The following is a 17729-nucleotide window of genomic DNA, read 5'->3' on the forward strand; positions in this document are numbered from 1 at the left end:
GGTGGTCTTCATTCACATGTTGTGCTGAGCCGAGCCGAGCCGTGCTGTGCTGAGCTTGCGTAGCGGTCACACTAGAGTGACCAGGAACCGGGACGCTAATCCACTCGCTCCAACGGCCAATCAACAGGCTTTTGTTCTCTGTCACTTAACCAATGACTCCCCGGAGAGACCAGAGAAAGGACGCATGGGGCGTTAGTGAGGTGCAACGGGCAGGTGTCACTGCCTCTGAAAGGGAGAGCTGGGATGGAGGGAGAGATTGAAGGAAATACAGGAAGTGAGGGGATGAAAGAGGCAGCGAGTGAGAGAGAGAGAGAGAGAGAGAGAGAGAGAGAGAGAGAGAATCCATCACTGGGAGATATCAAGGTCCACCTTGCACACACATAAAATACACACCTTCTCTCTTTCTTGCTCTCTCTCTCTCTCTCTCTCTCTCTCTCTCTCTCTCTCTCTCTCTCTCTCTCTCTCTCTCGCTCTCTCATATACATTCCTGTTCTACAAAGTAAAGTCGTCTGTGTTATTTTAACTCCCAAGATTGCACAAATGGAACCAAAGTGACACCTAGTCCATTTGATTCCACTTGTACACTCTTGAGGTTTAAAGTAACACTCAGTATTTTACAGTGTACACCCCAGCCCACTCCCAGCCTCCACGGTGCTTTGGTGTTTAGATTTCCTGGTCAGTGAAGCTGCTGTGTGGTTGCCGTGGCTGGTCACAGGTCACTGTGGCTGGATGGGAGCGTTGGAATGCCTCTGCATGGCTCTACATGTCCACTGTCTCTGTTTCCTGCCCCTTTCACTTAGACTGAAGTGCCTCTTTCTTTACTGGCTTTCCCCCTTTCACATTATTAAAGCTAGGGGCTACACAATGTGTTGTTTTGGCTTGAGGAAAATGTACTCTGGATTTTGCTTTGCTTATACTCGTAGACCAGTTGATTTATTCAGCATTGAAGACTACATTTTTATAGTTAAAGTATTAGGCTACATTTAAAAGGATGCATGTGTCTACTTCCCCAACTTTGAGCATCAAGTAGAATCCCCCCCAAACTGAATATATCGGGTTTGCTATTCCAACACTCATTGCCGTTTGTGTCTCCCCCTCTCCCTCCCCCGCCTTTCTCCCTCTACCCCCCCCCCCCCTCCCCTTCCATTTTCTCTCTCTCTCTCTCTCTCTCATCCCTCCTTTTGCTCATTCTGGAGCTTTTACTGATATGTGATATGTTTTGTACTGTATTGTATTGTATTGTATGTTTTGTATGTCTATACTGATGAATTGAGTACAATTGGCCACAATGGACACAAACAAGCCCCTGGGTTTTTTTTTTGTGTTATCCTTTTAGCATAACCTTTGACTGTACTACATGTACTGTTAACACACTTGTTAATAAAGTATTCAATCAATCAATCAAAAAAACGCTCCCTCTGTCGCCAGATGAGTACAAGAGCAAGGTGGTGTGTGAGGAGGAGAGGATGAAGCTGAGCTGTAAGCGGGGCATGCAGATCGCCGTCTACTCCGCCATGTTTGGCAGAACTCAGCAGGGCACGCTGGAGTGTCCCGTACACCACAGGAGAGCCCCATCAGTAGGTGAGACTTGAGATTTTTTTTTTAATATATATATACACTCACGATCTATGTTCTATGTACATTATCAGCATATCGTTGCTGTCGGGCAGAAACCTTGTACCTCCATATTTCAACTTTACATGTTTTTAAGGCCCTACTGCCATCATACTAGTGTGTCACACAAAAGTAGCAGATCTACAAGCCCACAAGGCACCGGGATGCGGCACGTTGTGGGCTTGTAGATTGGCTATTTTCACTATCAATTCTTTTTTTTAAATAATAATAATAAAAAAGGAACCGTTTTGGACATACAAGGTTTCGACCTGACAGCGACAACATGTGTGTGTTTGTTTACTATATAACTATGTACGTACACACACACACACACACACACACACACACACACACACACACACGCACACGCACACGCACACGCACACGCACACGCACACACACACACCACACACACACACACACACATTGTACATACTTAAATTCTGACAATATTTATTTGTGAGAGATGTACACACCTTGTGTTCTTTCTGTCTTTGTGTTGGAACGTTGTGATCTGGGGGCTTATTTTACCATTTCCTCTACGGTTTCCTTTCCTGGCCTAGGAGGCTTGAAGGGAACACTATAGCCTGACGTGGCCATTCTTTATTTGTAATGATGATGTATGCTATTTTGACTTTTTCGCAACGACCCACTGTATTTATTACCGGATGTTTTATAATGGTCATTAAGGTAAATGTCGCTGTTTCGAATATAGTATTTTTGTGTTTACTGTAGCCAGCATTGCTGCAGCTCATAGAGGGTTTCGACAAATAAAACCACATACTCTCAAACACGCACAAATGTGCATGCGCGCGCGCACACACACACACACACACACACACACACACACACACACACACACACACACACACACACACACTGCCAGGGGAGTAGGAGTGGAATGTAGATCAGATGTCTCTGTCATCCAAAGCACAGTTGGCTCGTAGCAAAGGCACAGTATTGAGTTCCTCTGTGTGTGTGTGTGTGTGTGTGTGTGTGTGTGTGTGTGTGTGTGTGTGTGTGTGTGTGTGTGTGTGTGTGTGTGTGTGTGTGTGTGTGTGTGTGTGTGTGTGTGTGTGTGTGTGTGTGTGTGTGTGTGTGTGTGTGTGTGTGTGTGTGCATGCGCACGTGCATAGGATGTCCAGATGTACACTTGAGTTTGGTGGAGGGGAATGTTAATGGGGCCATACTTGGACCCACGTGAGGTATTAGCTTTATAATCATACACAAGTAAAAAAAACTGACCTTTACAGGTCACTTTTTACACGTTCAGAGTCAAACCAAGACTAAGGATTTAGCTGTGTAGTTGCTGATGAGGCCATGGCCTTTGGGTTGAAGAGTTCACTCATTTACAGTAGCTTCAGTGTGTATTGTGCCTTTGTACTGTTAATGTACAGACGGATACGGACATGTAGGTTTGCTTTCCGCTTGTAAATCAGTAGCTCAATCAGCTATACGTTAACAGGCCCCCAAAGAGCTAATGTGTGTGTCCGCGTGGGTGTTTATGCACATATCGGTCCTCTTTTACACATATTCGACCTGTCCCCTCCACATGCATTTAGGCATGTACTGTACACAGTAAACTCCACAGTGATCACTGAATTCTGAGAATGCACTAATGGATACATTAACACTGAGGATTTTATGGTGAAGGGCGGTGATTCTCAAAGTGGGGTACGGGACCCTCAGTGTTCCTTGAGGGGGTTCCAAATGAACTTTATTGTCACATAAACAGGTTTACAGGTGTAAAGTGGGTGGAATCATCTTTTTGTGCAAGCTCCATCGCTTTTGTTGGTTACAGGAAGAGGAAAAATAAAAGAGGAGGGGGGACAGGGAGAGAGAGGAGAACAATAAATCAAATAAAGAATAAATCAAACAGAAGCTGAGAAACATGTTAAGGATATAGGCAAAAATCTAAGATATCTACATATCGTATATTCAGCTACACATAGCATCATCCAGCTGCTACAGTGTACATCAGGTTAGGCACAAATGGACTCTTTTACATGTCTTTGATTGATTGAATACTTTATTAACAAGTTTGTTAACAGTACATTTAGTACAGTCAAAAGTTATGCTAAAAGGAAAAAACCTCTGTCAATACAATACATACAATTCAATTCAATACATATCAGTAAAACCTGATATCAGCCATTCTTTTAGGTTAGTTCTGTAACTTTGGGAGTGAACAAAATGGAACCAAATGGACCCGTAAGTGTCCATTTGGTTCCATTTGTAAACTTCCAGAGTTATGGGAAAAGTTTGAGAAGCACTGGTGGTAGGGTTAGGTGAGAGCCGGAGGAATGGCCTCCTATCTGGTTTCAGGCAGAGGATTAAATACAGTAGCAGAGTATTCTCCCTGTCGATGGCCAATGGACTCTACAGTTACAACGGTACAAAAGGGCCAGATTACGGTAGTGCTTACTGTCAAATCACACACATTCACTCACTCACATGCACTGGACACATGTGCTGACACAATGGTGCACGCACGTACATAGGCATACACCACAGAGTGTGCGCGATGCACGCACACACGCACGCGCACACACACACACACACACACACACACACACATACACTTACGCCTTATTGTTGTTGCTGTTCACATGTACTCTTTCCCTCTCATTTTATACACCCCCCTCTCTCCTTATCTTCCCATGACATGTACACTTTGTCACTCCCAAACACATACACACACACACACACACACACACACACACACACACACACACACACACACACACACACACACACACACACACACACACACACACACACACACACACACTGGTGTTTGATGTGGCAGCCGTGTCACTGCGAGCAGGAAGTGAGGGTGTCTTGAGTGACAGCTCAGATGACCCCTGTTAATTATCTCTAAATGCTTTTCCCAGCCCTGCCCTCCTCCTTTGCTTCAAGGTGATTTGGTGTGTGTGTGTGTGTGTGTGTGTGTGTGTGTGTGTGTGTGTGTGTGTGTGTGTGTGCGCGTGCGCACACACACACACACACACACACACACACACAAAGTGAAAATAGCCGATCTACAAGCTCACAACGTACCGCGTTGTGGCTCATTGAACTCTTCAACAAGCTTGAGTAGCACTCATAGGGCTATCAACATAATGAATCGATGAAAATATAGTCGCTTTCGTTGATTCATTAGCGCCAGAATATAAGCGCCAAATATAAGTTGCAACCAATTCAGGTATCTCATGATGATTTGTGGTCAGATCAGTGTTGATATCGTGAAGGATGTTGAGTTGATGTTCTTGACACGTTGTACACTTAATTCTCAGTGTACAACTTCACGCCTGATGGACGTGGGCGCATTTGCGAGAGCTAATACTGTACATTATCCAGTCTTTCTTTTTCTCTGTCGGCAGAGAAAAGGTTTAGGACAGTGGTTAGTGGAGTGTTCCTGACCACAGGGCATTGTTTCTTAAATCCCCCTGGGGGTCTCCCTTCTGGATTTATGAGCAGTCTTCATTGGGAGGATCTGATTTGACTTTGGTGGTTTATAGCTGGAGCGTTATGTGGACCTTGCTTACTTCTCTGATCGACATCTGTCCTACTGTAAGGTAATAGGTTTATAATGTACTCTTGACGTCTGCTTCGTATTTTCGCAAACTAAGTCAACAAATCAATCAAATCCTGCCTCTACGTAAGTTCGACACATAGCTGTGTATAGCTTTCTTGTACCCTTTGGAGGGAGACGCTATGTTTCGACAGGCAATTGTGATATCTCGTGCTTTACCTATCGTACACCGTTCCAGGTTAGCCAACTTATCAAAATTTCGATTTGTTTTATCAGCGATAACCTGTGTGAAATCTATTAGCCAGCCTGTGAACTTTAATGGATCTCCGTTAAATGTGGTCACAGTTCTAGGAGGAAGGGCAGCTTGTAGTTGGGTTTCCAAACTTTCCTTTCAGTTTTTTCCAGCACCTCACACAGCTTATCATTGTAACCGGAACGCTCGCCCCAAAACACACTCGCCCCCAGCGGTTCTTGTATTCTTGTATTTGTTTTACTGAGGATAAGGTTAGAAGTAAGTTTAGGGTTCTGGCACTGTTTTACTGAGGTTACGTTTAGGAATACCTGGTTTCAGTGTTATCTTATTTGAGTCTAACCTTATTGGACGCTGATGCAAATATTCTGCCACTATTCGGCCTTCGATTCGGCTTGCCTGGTACAATCCTCGGGCCCATAATTATACCTCAGCAATGATGTCATTTGTATACTCCTTTTAGGGAAATTCCCATATGAGGAGATTCAGTGTGTGTGTGTTTGTGTGTGTGTGTAGGTGCGTGCGTGCGTGCATGTGTGCGTGCGTGTGTGGCTGTGTGCAAGTGTGATCGTGGTGGCACACACAACTGAGTGTGGTTGTGTACTTGTAGTAGTGGTGTGTGGTGTGTGTGTGTGTGTGTGTGTGTGTGTGTGTGTGTGTGTGTGTGTGTGTGTGTGTGTGTGTGTGTGTGTGTGTGTGTGTGTGTGTGTGTGTGTGTGTGTGTGTGTGTGTGTGTGTGTGTGTGTGGGCGGGCGGGCGGGCGGGCGGGCGGGCGGGCGGGCGGGCGGGCGGGCGGGCGGGCGGGCGGGCGTGCGGGCGTGTGCGTGTGTATGTGTGCGCGTGTATGTGTGCACGCGCTCGCGTGTCTGTGTGTGCGTCCATGTGGTGGCCTATAGTGAGTGAGTAGTAGCGAGTGCTTCAGTTTATTCTTCATAGCGGTGTACTTGTTGTTGGTTTATTAACCCATATTTTCATGGGCCAACAAGAGCAGGTCATAGTAATCTCTTGGCCTACCCTCAGTAAAGGAGCAGAGGTGTGGCTGTGGTGTTCAGCTCAACACCTGTGACCACACACACTCCTCCCAAACACCTGCCCAGGTGCTGTGTCTGTGTCTGTCGAGAGAGAGAGAGATTACAGTGGAACAGCAGTAGGGATTTGCTTGTACACTAACACTAGTAGTTTGTTTTTAATCTGCCCCTGCAAAAAAAGGAACACATTTCAACATCCATTTTTGTCCAAACGTCCGATGCCAGACAGCAGCTCTGTCGTAATTATTTTACATTCTAAAAAGATTTAGTAGGAAATACTTGGTTCTTGGAGGGAATTTTTGAGCACTTGGACCGGTGGACACAGAAAAACAAGTTGTTTCAGTAGCAGTAGGAGGTTACTGTCCCCATGATATGGGCTGATAGCAGCAGCAGGAATTAAATGACACACACACACACACACACACACACACACACACACACACACACACACACACACACACACACACACACACACACACACACACACACACACACACACACACACACACACACACACACACACAAGACTTCTTTGATCTCTCCTCGTACTTGGACTTGGGGTGGGGTTAGACAGGTCTTGGCGGCGACCAAGGATCCTCAAAGCGAAGGATTGGGGTGGGGGGGAGGGGTGCAGAAGAGGACCGGGCCAAGTTCGGCACTCCTCTCTCATCTGCCCCATTACCATCATCACGCACACCTCCTGACATCTAAATAGCCCTCTGCGCTTTGCATGCAGCTCTCAGACTCTTTGTTTTTTTGACATGACGACCAGCGTGCTTTCACTCTTGGAGCAAGCCTGAAGCGAACTTCAGGCTCCGATCATGAGCCGGCAAATGGGCTGGTAGTCAACATACAGTACAGTAGTAGAGTAATGTTACTAGTAGAGTCACTTGATAGTTTGCAGATTACACCGATACAGCTCTAGATCAACGTCGCTACAGGAAGCCTGGAACAGCTGTTGGACTCAATTTAAAGGCGATTCATAGTAAAGCCTAATTTATATTATTTATATTATGTAAGTCGTACGACCATGTTGCTGTCCGAAAAGTGCAGATTTTCAACCAAAATAATTTGATGCAGAGTCATATTTCATCTCGTCTTTCAGTAAAAAAAAAATCATTTTCGGCGAACTGCGCATATACTGTATGACACTACTAAAGTATAAATTGGCAATTACTGTATCCGAAGTTCCGAACACCCCCCCCAAATCCAACGGTGTTTTGAAGCGTGGATTGCAGTGTAGACAAAGCAGTTAGGTATGTTTACACTGTAGCGAAAGAGTAGGTCCCTTCCTGTGGTTATCTTAATGATAGGCTGGTCTAGCCAGGGGCCTCTGCACTTGAGGGGCATTAGGCAATGTGGGATGATTTGCAATCAGCAGGCACCTGTGTAAAGGGCTGGATATATACTCTGTTAACCCATTCATCCGGGAATGCATACTGTGTCATTTTAGATATTTATAGCTATAACCATTATTTTATACTTTGGGCTATTAAAAAATAGCTGATCTACAAGCTACGATATTGTAGATCTGCAAATTTGTGCAAATCTTTGAATATGTTTTTTAAAGAGAATATTTTCGCAAAATGATTCTATAGATTCTACAAAATGTCTTATAGCAACTTATGTTGCTATAATATCAGTGGTTCTTAAACTTTCAAGGACCTCCAAAATGATATGTATTTGTCCGCGGACCCCCTTGCCACATCTCAAAATATGTTGTTCCAGGGACCCCCACAAGCAAAGATTTTAGTTAAAAATGTACATATTCAAAGATTTGCGCACATTTTCACGATTTGTTTTTCAAAAATAGCAGATATACAAGCTCATAGCTCTATGAGCTTGTATATCTTCTATTTTTTGAATAGCCAAAGACATCTAAAATGACACAGATGCGTTCCCAGATTGAATGGGTTAAGCATGGTGTCGCGCACCGATATTAGCAGATCCACAGATTTTGATCGTCTATTTTCGGTTTGACACTTTAACTACTTAAACCCTATATACGGTACGTTGTTTGAGGGGGGTCCCCCCGGGGCTTGGTGCCTTTCTGTCTTCCCTCTACACCAAATGTCTTTGCTGAAAATAGCAGATCTACAAAGCTTGTCGATCTGCTATTTTAGAACGTTTGCCTATTATTGACATGTCCAGAATAGGGACATATTAGGTTTTATATGGGCTAAGGGCATCTCATATCATAAGGGAACGAGGGGCATTTTCACCGAGGCTAACTGTGGCTTCCTAACTGGGTAAATAAGTGTGCTTTCTGATGCTTTCTAACATCAAATAGTTGTTGACATTTTGCGTCATGGGTTGAATGCCAGCATGCAGTGAGGGATGGTTAAATCGAACTAATTCAACTCTGAGCATGTACTGTACAAATGTACAGGCGTGGGTGACGCTACGGAATGTAATATAGCGTAGATGTTTGGAAACATGGGAGGGATTTATACGGGCCATTCATCAGTGATGACACACAGTCCTGGATCCAAAGGGATTGTTTTCACACAGGTTTCCCCTGACCCACTGAATGAACCTCATATCAACTTACACCCAGACGCATTAAGAGGGATGTATGTATGTATGTACGCACGTACAGTATGTGCGTGCAAGCATGTGTGTGTTTCGCGTAAATCAGTTTGCTGGTGTAAAATGAGTCAGTGGTGGAAAAAGTACTCAAATGCTCTACTTAAGTAAAAGTACTAATACTGCAATATAAAAGTACACTGTTACAAGTAAAAGTCCAGAATTCAAAATGTACTTGAGTAAAAGTAAAAAAGTATTGGCATCAAAATGTACTCAAAGTACCAAAGGTAAAAGTACTAAATATTTGAAAATAGCAGATCTACAAGCTCACAACGCGTCGCGATGCATGCGACACGTTGTGAGCTTGTAGATCGGCTATTTTCAAATAGCCTATGTATAAAATAGGCCTAAAGTGGCTAAAGTGTGTTTCATAATATCATAATTTATATCTGAAAAGTAACTAGTAGCTAAAGTTTTCAAATAATTGTAGTGGAGTAAAAGTACAATATTTGCCTCTGAGATGTAGTGGAGTAGAAATGAAAGTATTGGAAATTGGAAATACTCAAGTAAAGTACAAATACCTCATAATTGTACTTAAGTACAGTACTTAAGTAAATGTAACTAGTTACTTTCCACCACTGAAAATGACCAAACGAATAGTGTCTCAGGTGAGGCTGTGTGTGTGTGTGAGAGAGAGTGTGTGTGTGTGTGTGTGTGTGTGTGTGTGTGTGTGTGTGTGTGTGTGTGTGTGTGTGTGTGTGTGTGTGTGTGTGTGTGTGTGTGTGTGTGTGTGTGTGTGTGTGTGTGTGTGTGCTCTTGACTTCAGGAGTCTCGTATCACATCCACTGATGATGTGGCGTGCGCGGGCCCTTTCGCCATACTCACAGCAAATTGTGAAAGCCTGACACTTCTTCTATTTATATAAACAGCTTTAATCCCATAACAATAACCCTGGTCTCCATTATCAAATGATACTCGCCCTGATGACTCAGAGAATATGGGAGGAGGCGGGGGGGGGGGGCTGCAGATAGGGTTGTCTGCCCATTGTCTACCTGGAGTTCCAGGAAAGGTGTGTGTGTGTGTGTGTGAGAGAGAGCGTGGGTACATCCCTTGGAGGATTACTTGGAAAGGCTTTCTGGGAAGGTGTGTGTGTGTGTACTTGTATTACTATACTTGTGAGGGCCAATTGTCTGCACAACTTTGATAGAATTTGACATATGTATATATATATTGTGGGGACACTTGTACTGTCACAAGAGAAATTGTTGATTTATGGTTACAACTTTTTTAGTGTTAGGCTTACAATAATGAAAACATTCACAGGATTTTACTGTGTGTGTGTGTGTGTGTGTGTGTGTGTGTGTGTGTGTGTGTGTGTGCGTGCATGTACAGTATATGAGCCAACTGGGACGATTCAAATCGCCTGAGCTTTCGAATGATGTCTTCTTTCCATCGCACGCCAATGCAAACAACCAAGCCAGACAGCAACAGTGTGATAGTGTAGACAGATACATAATACTTTATTAATCTCCAGGGGGGGACATTCAGGGTGTTACAGCAGCACAGCATAAGAGTAAAGAAGCGAAAAGTGCATAGTTTACAATAAATATAGCAGGCATAAGTTGGCAACAAATTTAAAAAACACACGCACACGTGCGCACGCACGCACACACACACACACACACACACACACACACACACACACACACACACACACACACACACACACACAGACAGTAAAATCCTGTGTTAGAGTGTACAAATGTAACCACTGTACACTCTGACTTACAAATGGAGGAGACAGATGAATTTACTGTGTGTAAAACGTGCAGCAATGAGCAGTGAGCTTACTTAACCCATTCTACAAAATGTCTTCTAAATCTTAACAGTTTTCTGATAAAACGTATGTTACTATATCAGTGGTGCTCCAACCTTTTCATGTCAAGGACCCACAAAATTATATGTATTTGGTCGTGGACCCTCATCTCAAAATATGTTGTTCCAGGGACCCCCAGAAGCAAAGATTTGAGTTTTGTTCGCTTAAAAATATATATATTCACAGATTTGCACAAATGTTCACACATTTTTGTTTTTTTTAGCAGATATACAAGCTGGTAGTGCAGCACTCGGTGCTGCTCTATGAGCTTGTATATCTGCTATTTTTGAATAGCCAAAGTATAAAGTAATGGTTAAAGTGGTTACACAGATTCCCGGTTTGAATGAGTTAAAGTGTGATCCACCCCTCCTCACCTACTGTATCTCAGCACACCTACACTAGATACTACACTGATAACAACAAACACAGCTCTCCCCCTGAGTTCTCTCTCTTTATAGCAGCGGGGGGTCAGTGAGGCCTGAGGCCTCCGTGGAAATGAGGACATCCTATAGCTAAAGGCATGCTATGGGAAAACTGTAAAGCTTTAAGTCTCAGTATCTCCCCAGAGGATGCAGTCACTGTCCATTTGGAGTCCACTCCCTCGGTAGCAAAGGCCTCCTGCGTCTTGACCTCTAGCTCGTGTTCCCACTGTGATCGGCCCTCGTCAGGAGTCTTTCAGTCCGGAGGATGGGCGTGGCGTGTAGATCCATTGGAGTGTGTGTGTGTGTGGGGGGGGGGTAAAGGTTAGAGGTAACTGGGTTTTTCATGCTTGCTTCCTTCTCTGTGTGTGGATTGTCCCATGCTTGTCTGTCTGTGTTAAGTCCGCTAATGAGAGCCAGAGGAGGTCAGACTCTGAGGAATGCCCTTTTAAATTGCATAGACCCCTCTGCGAGTGCGAGGGTGCATGCATGCGCGTGTGTGCGTGCCCGTGTGTGCGCGCTCACAGAGTGTGCGCTCACAGAGTGCGTTCCATCATGTCTTGTGTGTGAATGTGTCTCTATCCTCCGGGTTCTATTGAAGTCTCTCTAACTGCGTAACGGGGTCTCCACCTTGCAGCACCCTGGGCCCCCCCTGCTCAGCTAATCACCCGGACAGGGGAATCAAAGCTGCAGCTAATGGGGGCCCTGTCTGTCAGTGGGCGTCCGTGTCAGAGGGGAAGGATTTCAGTGTGGCACGTCAACTCAGAACAAGCCCCTCTGGGAAAGGGACATGGAGCGGGGAAGACAGACCAACAATGACCTGGCATCTGTTATGTAGACAGATGCCAGATCATTGTTGACCTGGCATCCTATAGTGTGTATAGTTTCAATGTACAGATTATTGGGTTTTTTTGTGTGTGGATATTCTACGGTTAGACTGATGATAGGTTCTTGGTTTACTTATGTATTAGTTTATTAGTAGATTACTATACTTGATGTATTACCTTGTGCTGTCTATGCTTACTGTAAATCGCTCTGGATTAAGAGTGTCTGCTAAAAGTATGCACGCTCACACACACATAATAGCAAAAATAGCAGATCGTCAAGCTCACAACACGTGTTGGTTGGCTATTTTCTGTTATTTTAGAATTTTATAAATTGTTTTGAAATTTTGCTTGAAAGGTTTTGCCTATAATCACTTGCCAGGAATAGGGATCCAGAGGGTTAATGTGGTTACGGCCAATAGGTTATGAGTTGACAACATGACTAGATGGCTGTTATAGAGAAACCCACCAGAACCGTAGACGCATACACCCGTTTCACCGTGGCTGACGTGTAGGAGAACAGGTGGGAACAGGCTAACCTTTGAGGTGTCGGGGCTCCTTATCCGGTTACAGTCCAGCGAGTTCCCACAGGACATCACCTCACCACCACACATCTCCAATTGGGAATTCTAGCACGGAGGAGCTCTGGGAAACATCCATGTGCCTCCTCTGGACCGTGTCCAAAGGGATTGACACTGATTCAGGTTCCCATTCCAAAGGAGTCTCCCATTATCTATATGCCTAATAGATCAGCGATTCTCCAAGTCTTTAATTTCAAGGACCCCCATAACTCTGAGAGCGTACAAATGGAACCAAATGGCCCCTGGACCCCTCTTTTGAGAACCACTGCTATAGATAGATACACATAGAAACATTTCGGCCACTGGTGTAAGTTTACAGTAATGGCCTCTGCTGTAATAATACGGTACATACATACTGTGGGACCACTTGATGTTTTTAACCCCTTTAACCTGTCGTCCCTATTTCGGGCATAAATAAGCAACATTTTCATGCATTTCAGCATATCTACAGGCTCACAATGAATGCGTTGCACCGCCTGAAGATCTGCTATTTGAATGTTTTTAGAATAGGGCTTAGTAAGTGGTTAATCCAGCAAAGATTGTGTGGACACGGTCATTTCCAGTGTGTGGATGTTGAAAGTGTGCTACGGAGCGACCGGATTGGTCTATTTCACTTCCTAGCCAGGGCCATTTGACCCCTCGACCCCCATCACCATTCGTCGTGGCCCGTTGACATGTGAGTCGAGCCTTAACCGTCTCTCTTCTCATCTCTCTGGTCTCTCTGGGGCCCACCAGAGCAGGGAGCAGGGGCAGACCAGTGTCCATTTTCAAAGGCTCTCCCCCATCCTTGTGTTGTGTTTCGTTTTTTTTTAAGGGGGAACGTGTGGGGAAGGCCAAAGGAGGTGTCCATGCGGAACCCCAGGCTCATCAACATTCCCAGAACAGGCTCTGTGTTCCTTCTCTACTCCATGTGGATGAGCCACAAAAAAAAGTGGACAGGCTTTTAACAAGCAGCGCTCCCAAATATAAAGAAAGAAGAGAAGTCACTGTAGAACGCCAACAATAAGCTATATTTACAGTGTTTTGATTAGGCTTACCGACACAATAACAACGGCTATGTACAGAACATTGAGCAAACGTGTCTCAATTGTAAACACTTTGCTGCCCGAGGAAGAGTTTATGTTTACGGCTATGGCTATAAAAAAATATATAATTATATAGTGGCTTCCCTTCTTTCTTCATATTTTGGACCCTCTCTGATCCTGCCAGCTAGGTGCACTACATTTCACAATGTAGGGTACAACAGCTGTCTTTAAGCAATCATTCACAATTGCATTCCCAGTCTGTTTCTGTGGATTTCCTGTGGACATGCACACATACACAAGCACGCACGCACGCACACGCACGCACACATGCATACAGTGGAGGGGAGAGGAACACAGAGGAGGGGAGCGGAGGAGAGCATCTGAAGTCGTTGACAGGCTTTTAGTGATGATGTATGAGAGCCCCATCTATCACTCCTTCTGCTGTCCATCCACACACACACACACACACGCGCACACGCACACGCACACGCACACACACACACACACACACACACACACACACACACACACACACACACACACACACGCATGCATGTACACAAAGCATGGACACATGCATATACAGAAAGATGTAGACGCACATATCCACACAGACACCAAGCACAATTACGCTCACGTGTGTGCATGCACACACACACGCACACGCGCACGCACACACACACACACACACACACACACACACACACACACACACACACACACACACACACACACACACACACACACACACACACACACACACACAGTGTTGGATCAGGTGTCTGTGAAACAATAGGGGGGGCCCAGCAGAGTGTCTATGGGAGGCTGGAATAGGGGCTCCACTCAAGTAGATGAGAAAACCTTTGTGGGAAACATGTCTTCTGAGATGTTTTCTTCCTCTCTCATGTCAGAGAGTGGTGTGTGTGTGTGTGTGTGTGTGTGTGTGTGTGTGTGTGTGTGTGTGTGTGTGTGTGTGTGTGTGTGTGTGTGCGTGTGCGTGTGCGTGTGTGTGTGTCATGCTCTTTGTAGTTAACAGAGGCACATGTAGTCCTTTGCGACTCACACAAGGGCTGCATGTCAAACACCCAAGGGTGAAAGGACCTGAAATTTTTAAATGTATGACGTTCATAGAAATAAATGTAAATATCTATATCATCCGTGTATTTATTCAGTACGTCCGTACGTCCCTACGTCCATCCGTCCGTCCGTCCGTCCTTGCCTTCCTCCATCCATGCAGCCATGCATCCATCCCTTCTTGTCACTGCCCCCTGTAATGTTATCATCTTTTTCCTTCTCTCTCTCTGTATGTGTATGTCTCTCTCTCTCTCTCTCTCTCCCAGACTGCCAGTCAGGGGTGGCTCTCCAGGTGTTGACGTCTCGTTGTCAGGGGAAGAAGAGCTGCATGGTGCGGGCCTCCACCAGGGACTTTGGGGACCCCTGCTACTCTGGCACCAGGAAGTACCTCAGTGTCATCTACACCTGTGGTGAGTCACGCACGCGCACGCACGCGCACGCGCACGCACGCGCACACACACACACACACACACACACACACACACACACACACACACACACACACACACACACACACACACACACACACAGAGCACACAGAGCACACAGAGCACACAGAGCAACACAGAGCTCCAGTACAGCTCACAGAAGGAAAAGGAGGAGTTTGGTCTACCACCACTAGGGGGTGGTGGTGTTCTCTCACCAAACAGCTTGAACGTGCCTTGACCACACTTTCTAGTTGTGCCATTCAGATGTAGTTATGAGTATGGTGGATGCGGTAATCTGCTCTAATGAATAGATGCCGTATGCCGCATATGCTCTGTAATAAGTTCTATGGTTATACTCATGTCAGAGATGTTCAAACTGTCCTCTATAATAACGAAGAGGAGGGTCTGGGGGGGTGGCGGGGGGGGGGTCTGATGGTGATGATATCATTTTAGTGATTGCTGTTTTTCAAAGTAGCTAATAATTAGGGCTGTCACGAATCTCACAATTATTAAATTTGACTTTACCATTAATTGTCGCTCAAATATTAACGATTTACGGTAATTGTGTTTCTGTCTTGGAACTAAGTCAGAAACACTGTCTTAGTTGGTAAATTGGAACATTATGAATACAAAATAAAACATTTCTGTTTGGCTATTAGGCTTCATAAACAAAAGTTACACAGGGCAGATATGACAAATAACTTACATATTTAATGACTCCAGGACAACAGAGGACATGATTATTAGTCTCTGAGCCAAAACAGACCACTACGTCCTCCTATAGTTTTAAACAACCAGGCAGTAGAGAGGGTGGATACATTCAATCTCCTTAGAATGGGATGCACACGTTCATTTTATGCTGAAGAAGGCTCAGCCAAGGGTTCATTATCTGCGCTTATCTGTAAGTAACATCATACGTCATACTGTAATGCAATGATGTTTTTTAATAAAACTTGAACTTGAACTAGCCGATCTACAAGTTGTTTGCAAATAAACATAGAAATGATTATAACCATTACGTAAAAAATCGTTGCGATTATCTCAAATAATTGCAATTAGGCGATTATGTAATAATTGTGACAGGCCTACTTATAATAGAGCACTGGGGTTGTTATAGTAAATGAATGAACCTTGCAGTATTGGAGCCATTCTCAGTCCACTGAGGTACTGTCAGTGTTTACATTGTGTTTTATTGGATTGCGGATAGGTTTCATATACTGTACTTCATATTTCCTTTTTTTCTCTTTTTACAAACCTTTTTCAAAGAAGGCCGTATTTGACAATATGAAAATACCTTAAATCCAATTTTATTTAACTACATATAATGCAATATCAATAGACGTTTGTTGGCACTGTAGCCAAATGTACGCCACTCATCTGTGCTGTGAACCAAACAAAAACGATTCAATAGTTTTTTTCACATGCGTTCACTGCATTCCAATTACATTTAAAGTCCAATAAATTGCCTTTCTTTTTAAATGTCAGTGTAGCCAAATGTAGTCAGGTGTGAAAAAATACAATAAAATAAAAAAACACAAGAAACAAGCAGTTATGCATCCTTACAAAAATACTACTGAGAATTAGCCTAGTTGTCCAGGTTCATTTCAAACAGTCAGAAACTTCAACGTATGAAGTTCCCGACATCGGCATCGGCGGGCCATAAATAATAAATCTTAGGAAGGAAGCCGCTTGCCATATAAAATTTGCCCTCATGCCATGATTGGCCCCTGGTTTATACCACGTGTGTGTGTGTGTGTGTGTGTGTGTGTGTGTGTGTGTGTGTGTGTGTGTGTGTGTGTGTGTGTGTGTGTGTGTGTGTGTGTGTGTGTGTGTGTGTGTGTGTGTGTGTGTGTGTGTGTGTGTGTGTGTGTGTGTGTGTGTGTGTCTGGAGCGAATATCGCAAGCCGCTGGACCGATCAGCACCAAACTGTGTATGCACATGGCCAGCAGGCCACAGAAGTACTCCTAGTACATAACATTTTTGTTACATAATGTTTTATACTTTTTTAAATATTTAACTTTCATTTGATCAGGGTCAAACAAGTCTATCTATGAAATCTATGAAAAAGTTGAATCTGCAACATAGTTTTATACAATTTGTAGTTGGGGTCCTTGCTTCATCTCGCCACTAAGGGGTCCTTGTCCTGAAAAACGTTGAAGACCCCTGTCCTAGATACATCACCCTTTTCAACACTATCCTCACATCCTGTTAAGAGAAGACTGAACATGTTCTCTCCTACCAGGGTGGAGCACTCCCTTTCCTCATTGTCCGGAGGGCTTATGGTGCCAGCTGCCAGGCTAGTGCCAGCATTTTTTGCCTCGAACATTGTGTAGAAAGCATTCGGTTCATTCGCCAGTGCAGCGTCCAGGGCTGTAGTGCTCGCTTCACGCGGCACCATGCCATTCCACCAGTCTTTCTTTGCACGAGCACGCGCCCCGCACTTGCACCGGCGTGCATCACAGTGCTACATGTATGATCCCTCATACCGCTGTAGTAATCTATAATGTAGATTTGTTGTTGGTAGGCTACTTAAGGAACTATCAAACAA

General features: G+C 44.4%; 1 protein-coding gene across 1 annotated transcript in view; it reads left to right on the forward strand.

Annotated features, from left to right (window-relative positions):
- Nucleotides 1-17729, forward strand: part of eva1aa (eva-1 homolog A, regulator of programmed cell death a) — a 98507-nt gene that overhangs the window by 25152 nt on the left and 55626 nt on the right. The window contains exons 4-5 of the mRNA XM_084081706.1: nucleotides 1429-1581; nucleotides 15019-15162. Of these exons, the coding sequence (XP_083937832.1) occupies nucleotides 1429-1581; nucleotides 15019-15162 (297 nt within the window). The remainder of the gene's footprint in view (nucleotides 1-1428; nucleotides 1582-15018; nucleotides 15163-17729) is intronic.

Source organism: Gymnoscopelus microlampas (assembly GCF_963454915.1).
Source record: "Gymnoscopelus microlampas genome assembly, chromosome: 16".
Lineage (NCBI taxonomy): Eukaryota > Metazoa > Chordata > Actinopteri > Myctophiformes > Myctophidae > Gymnoscopelus > Gymnoscopelus microlampas.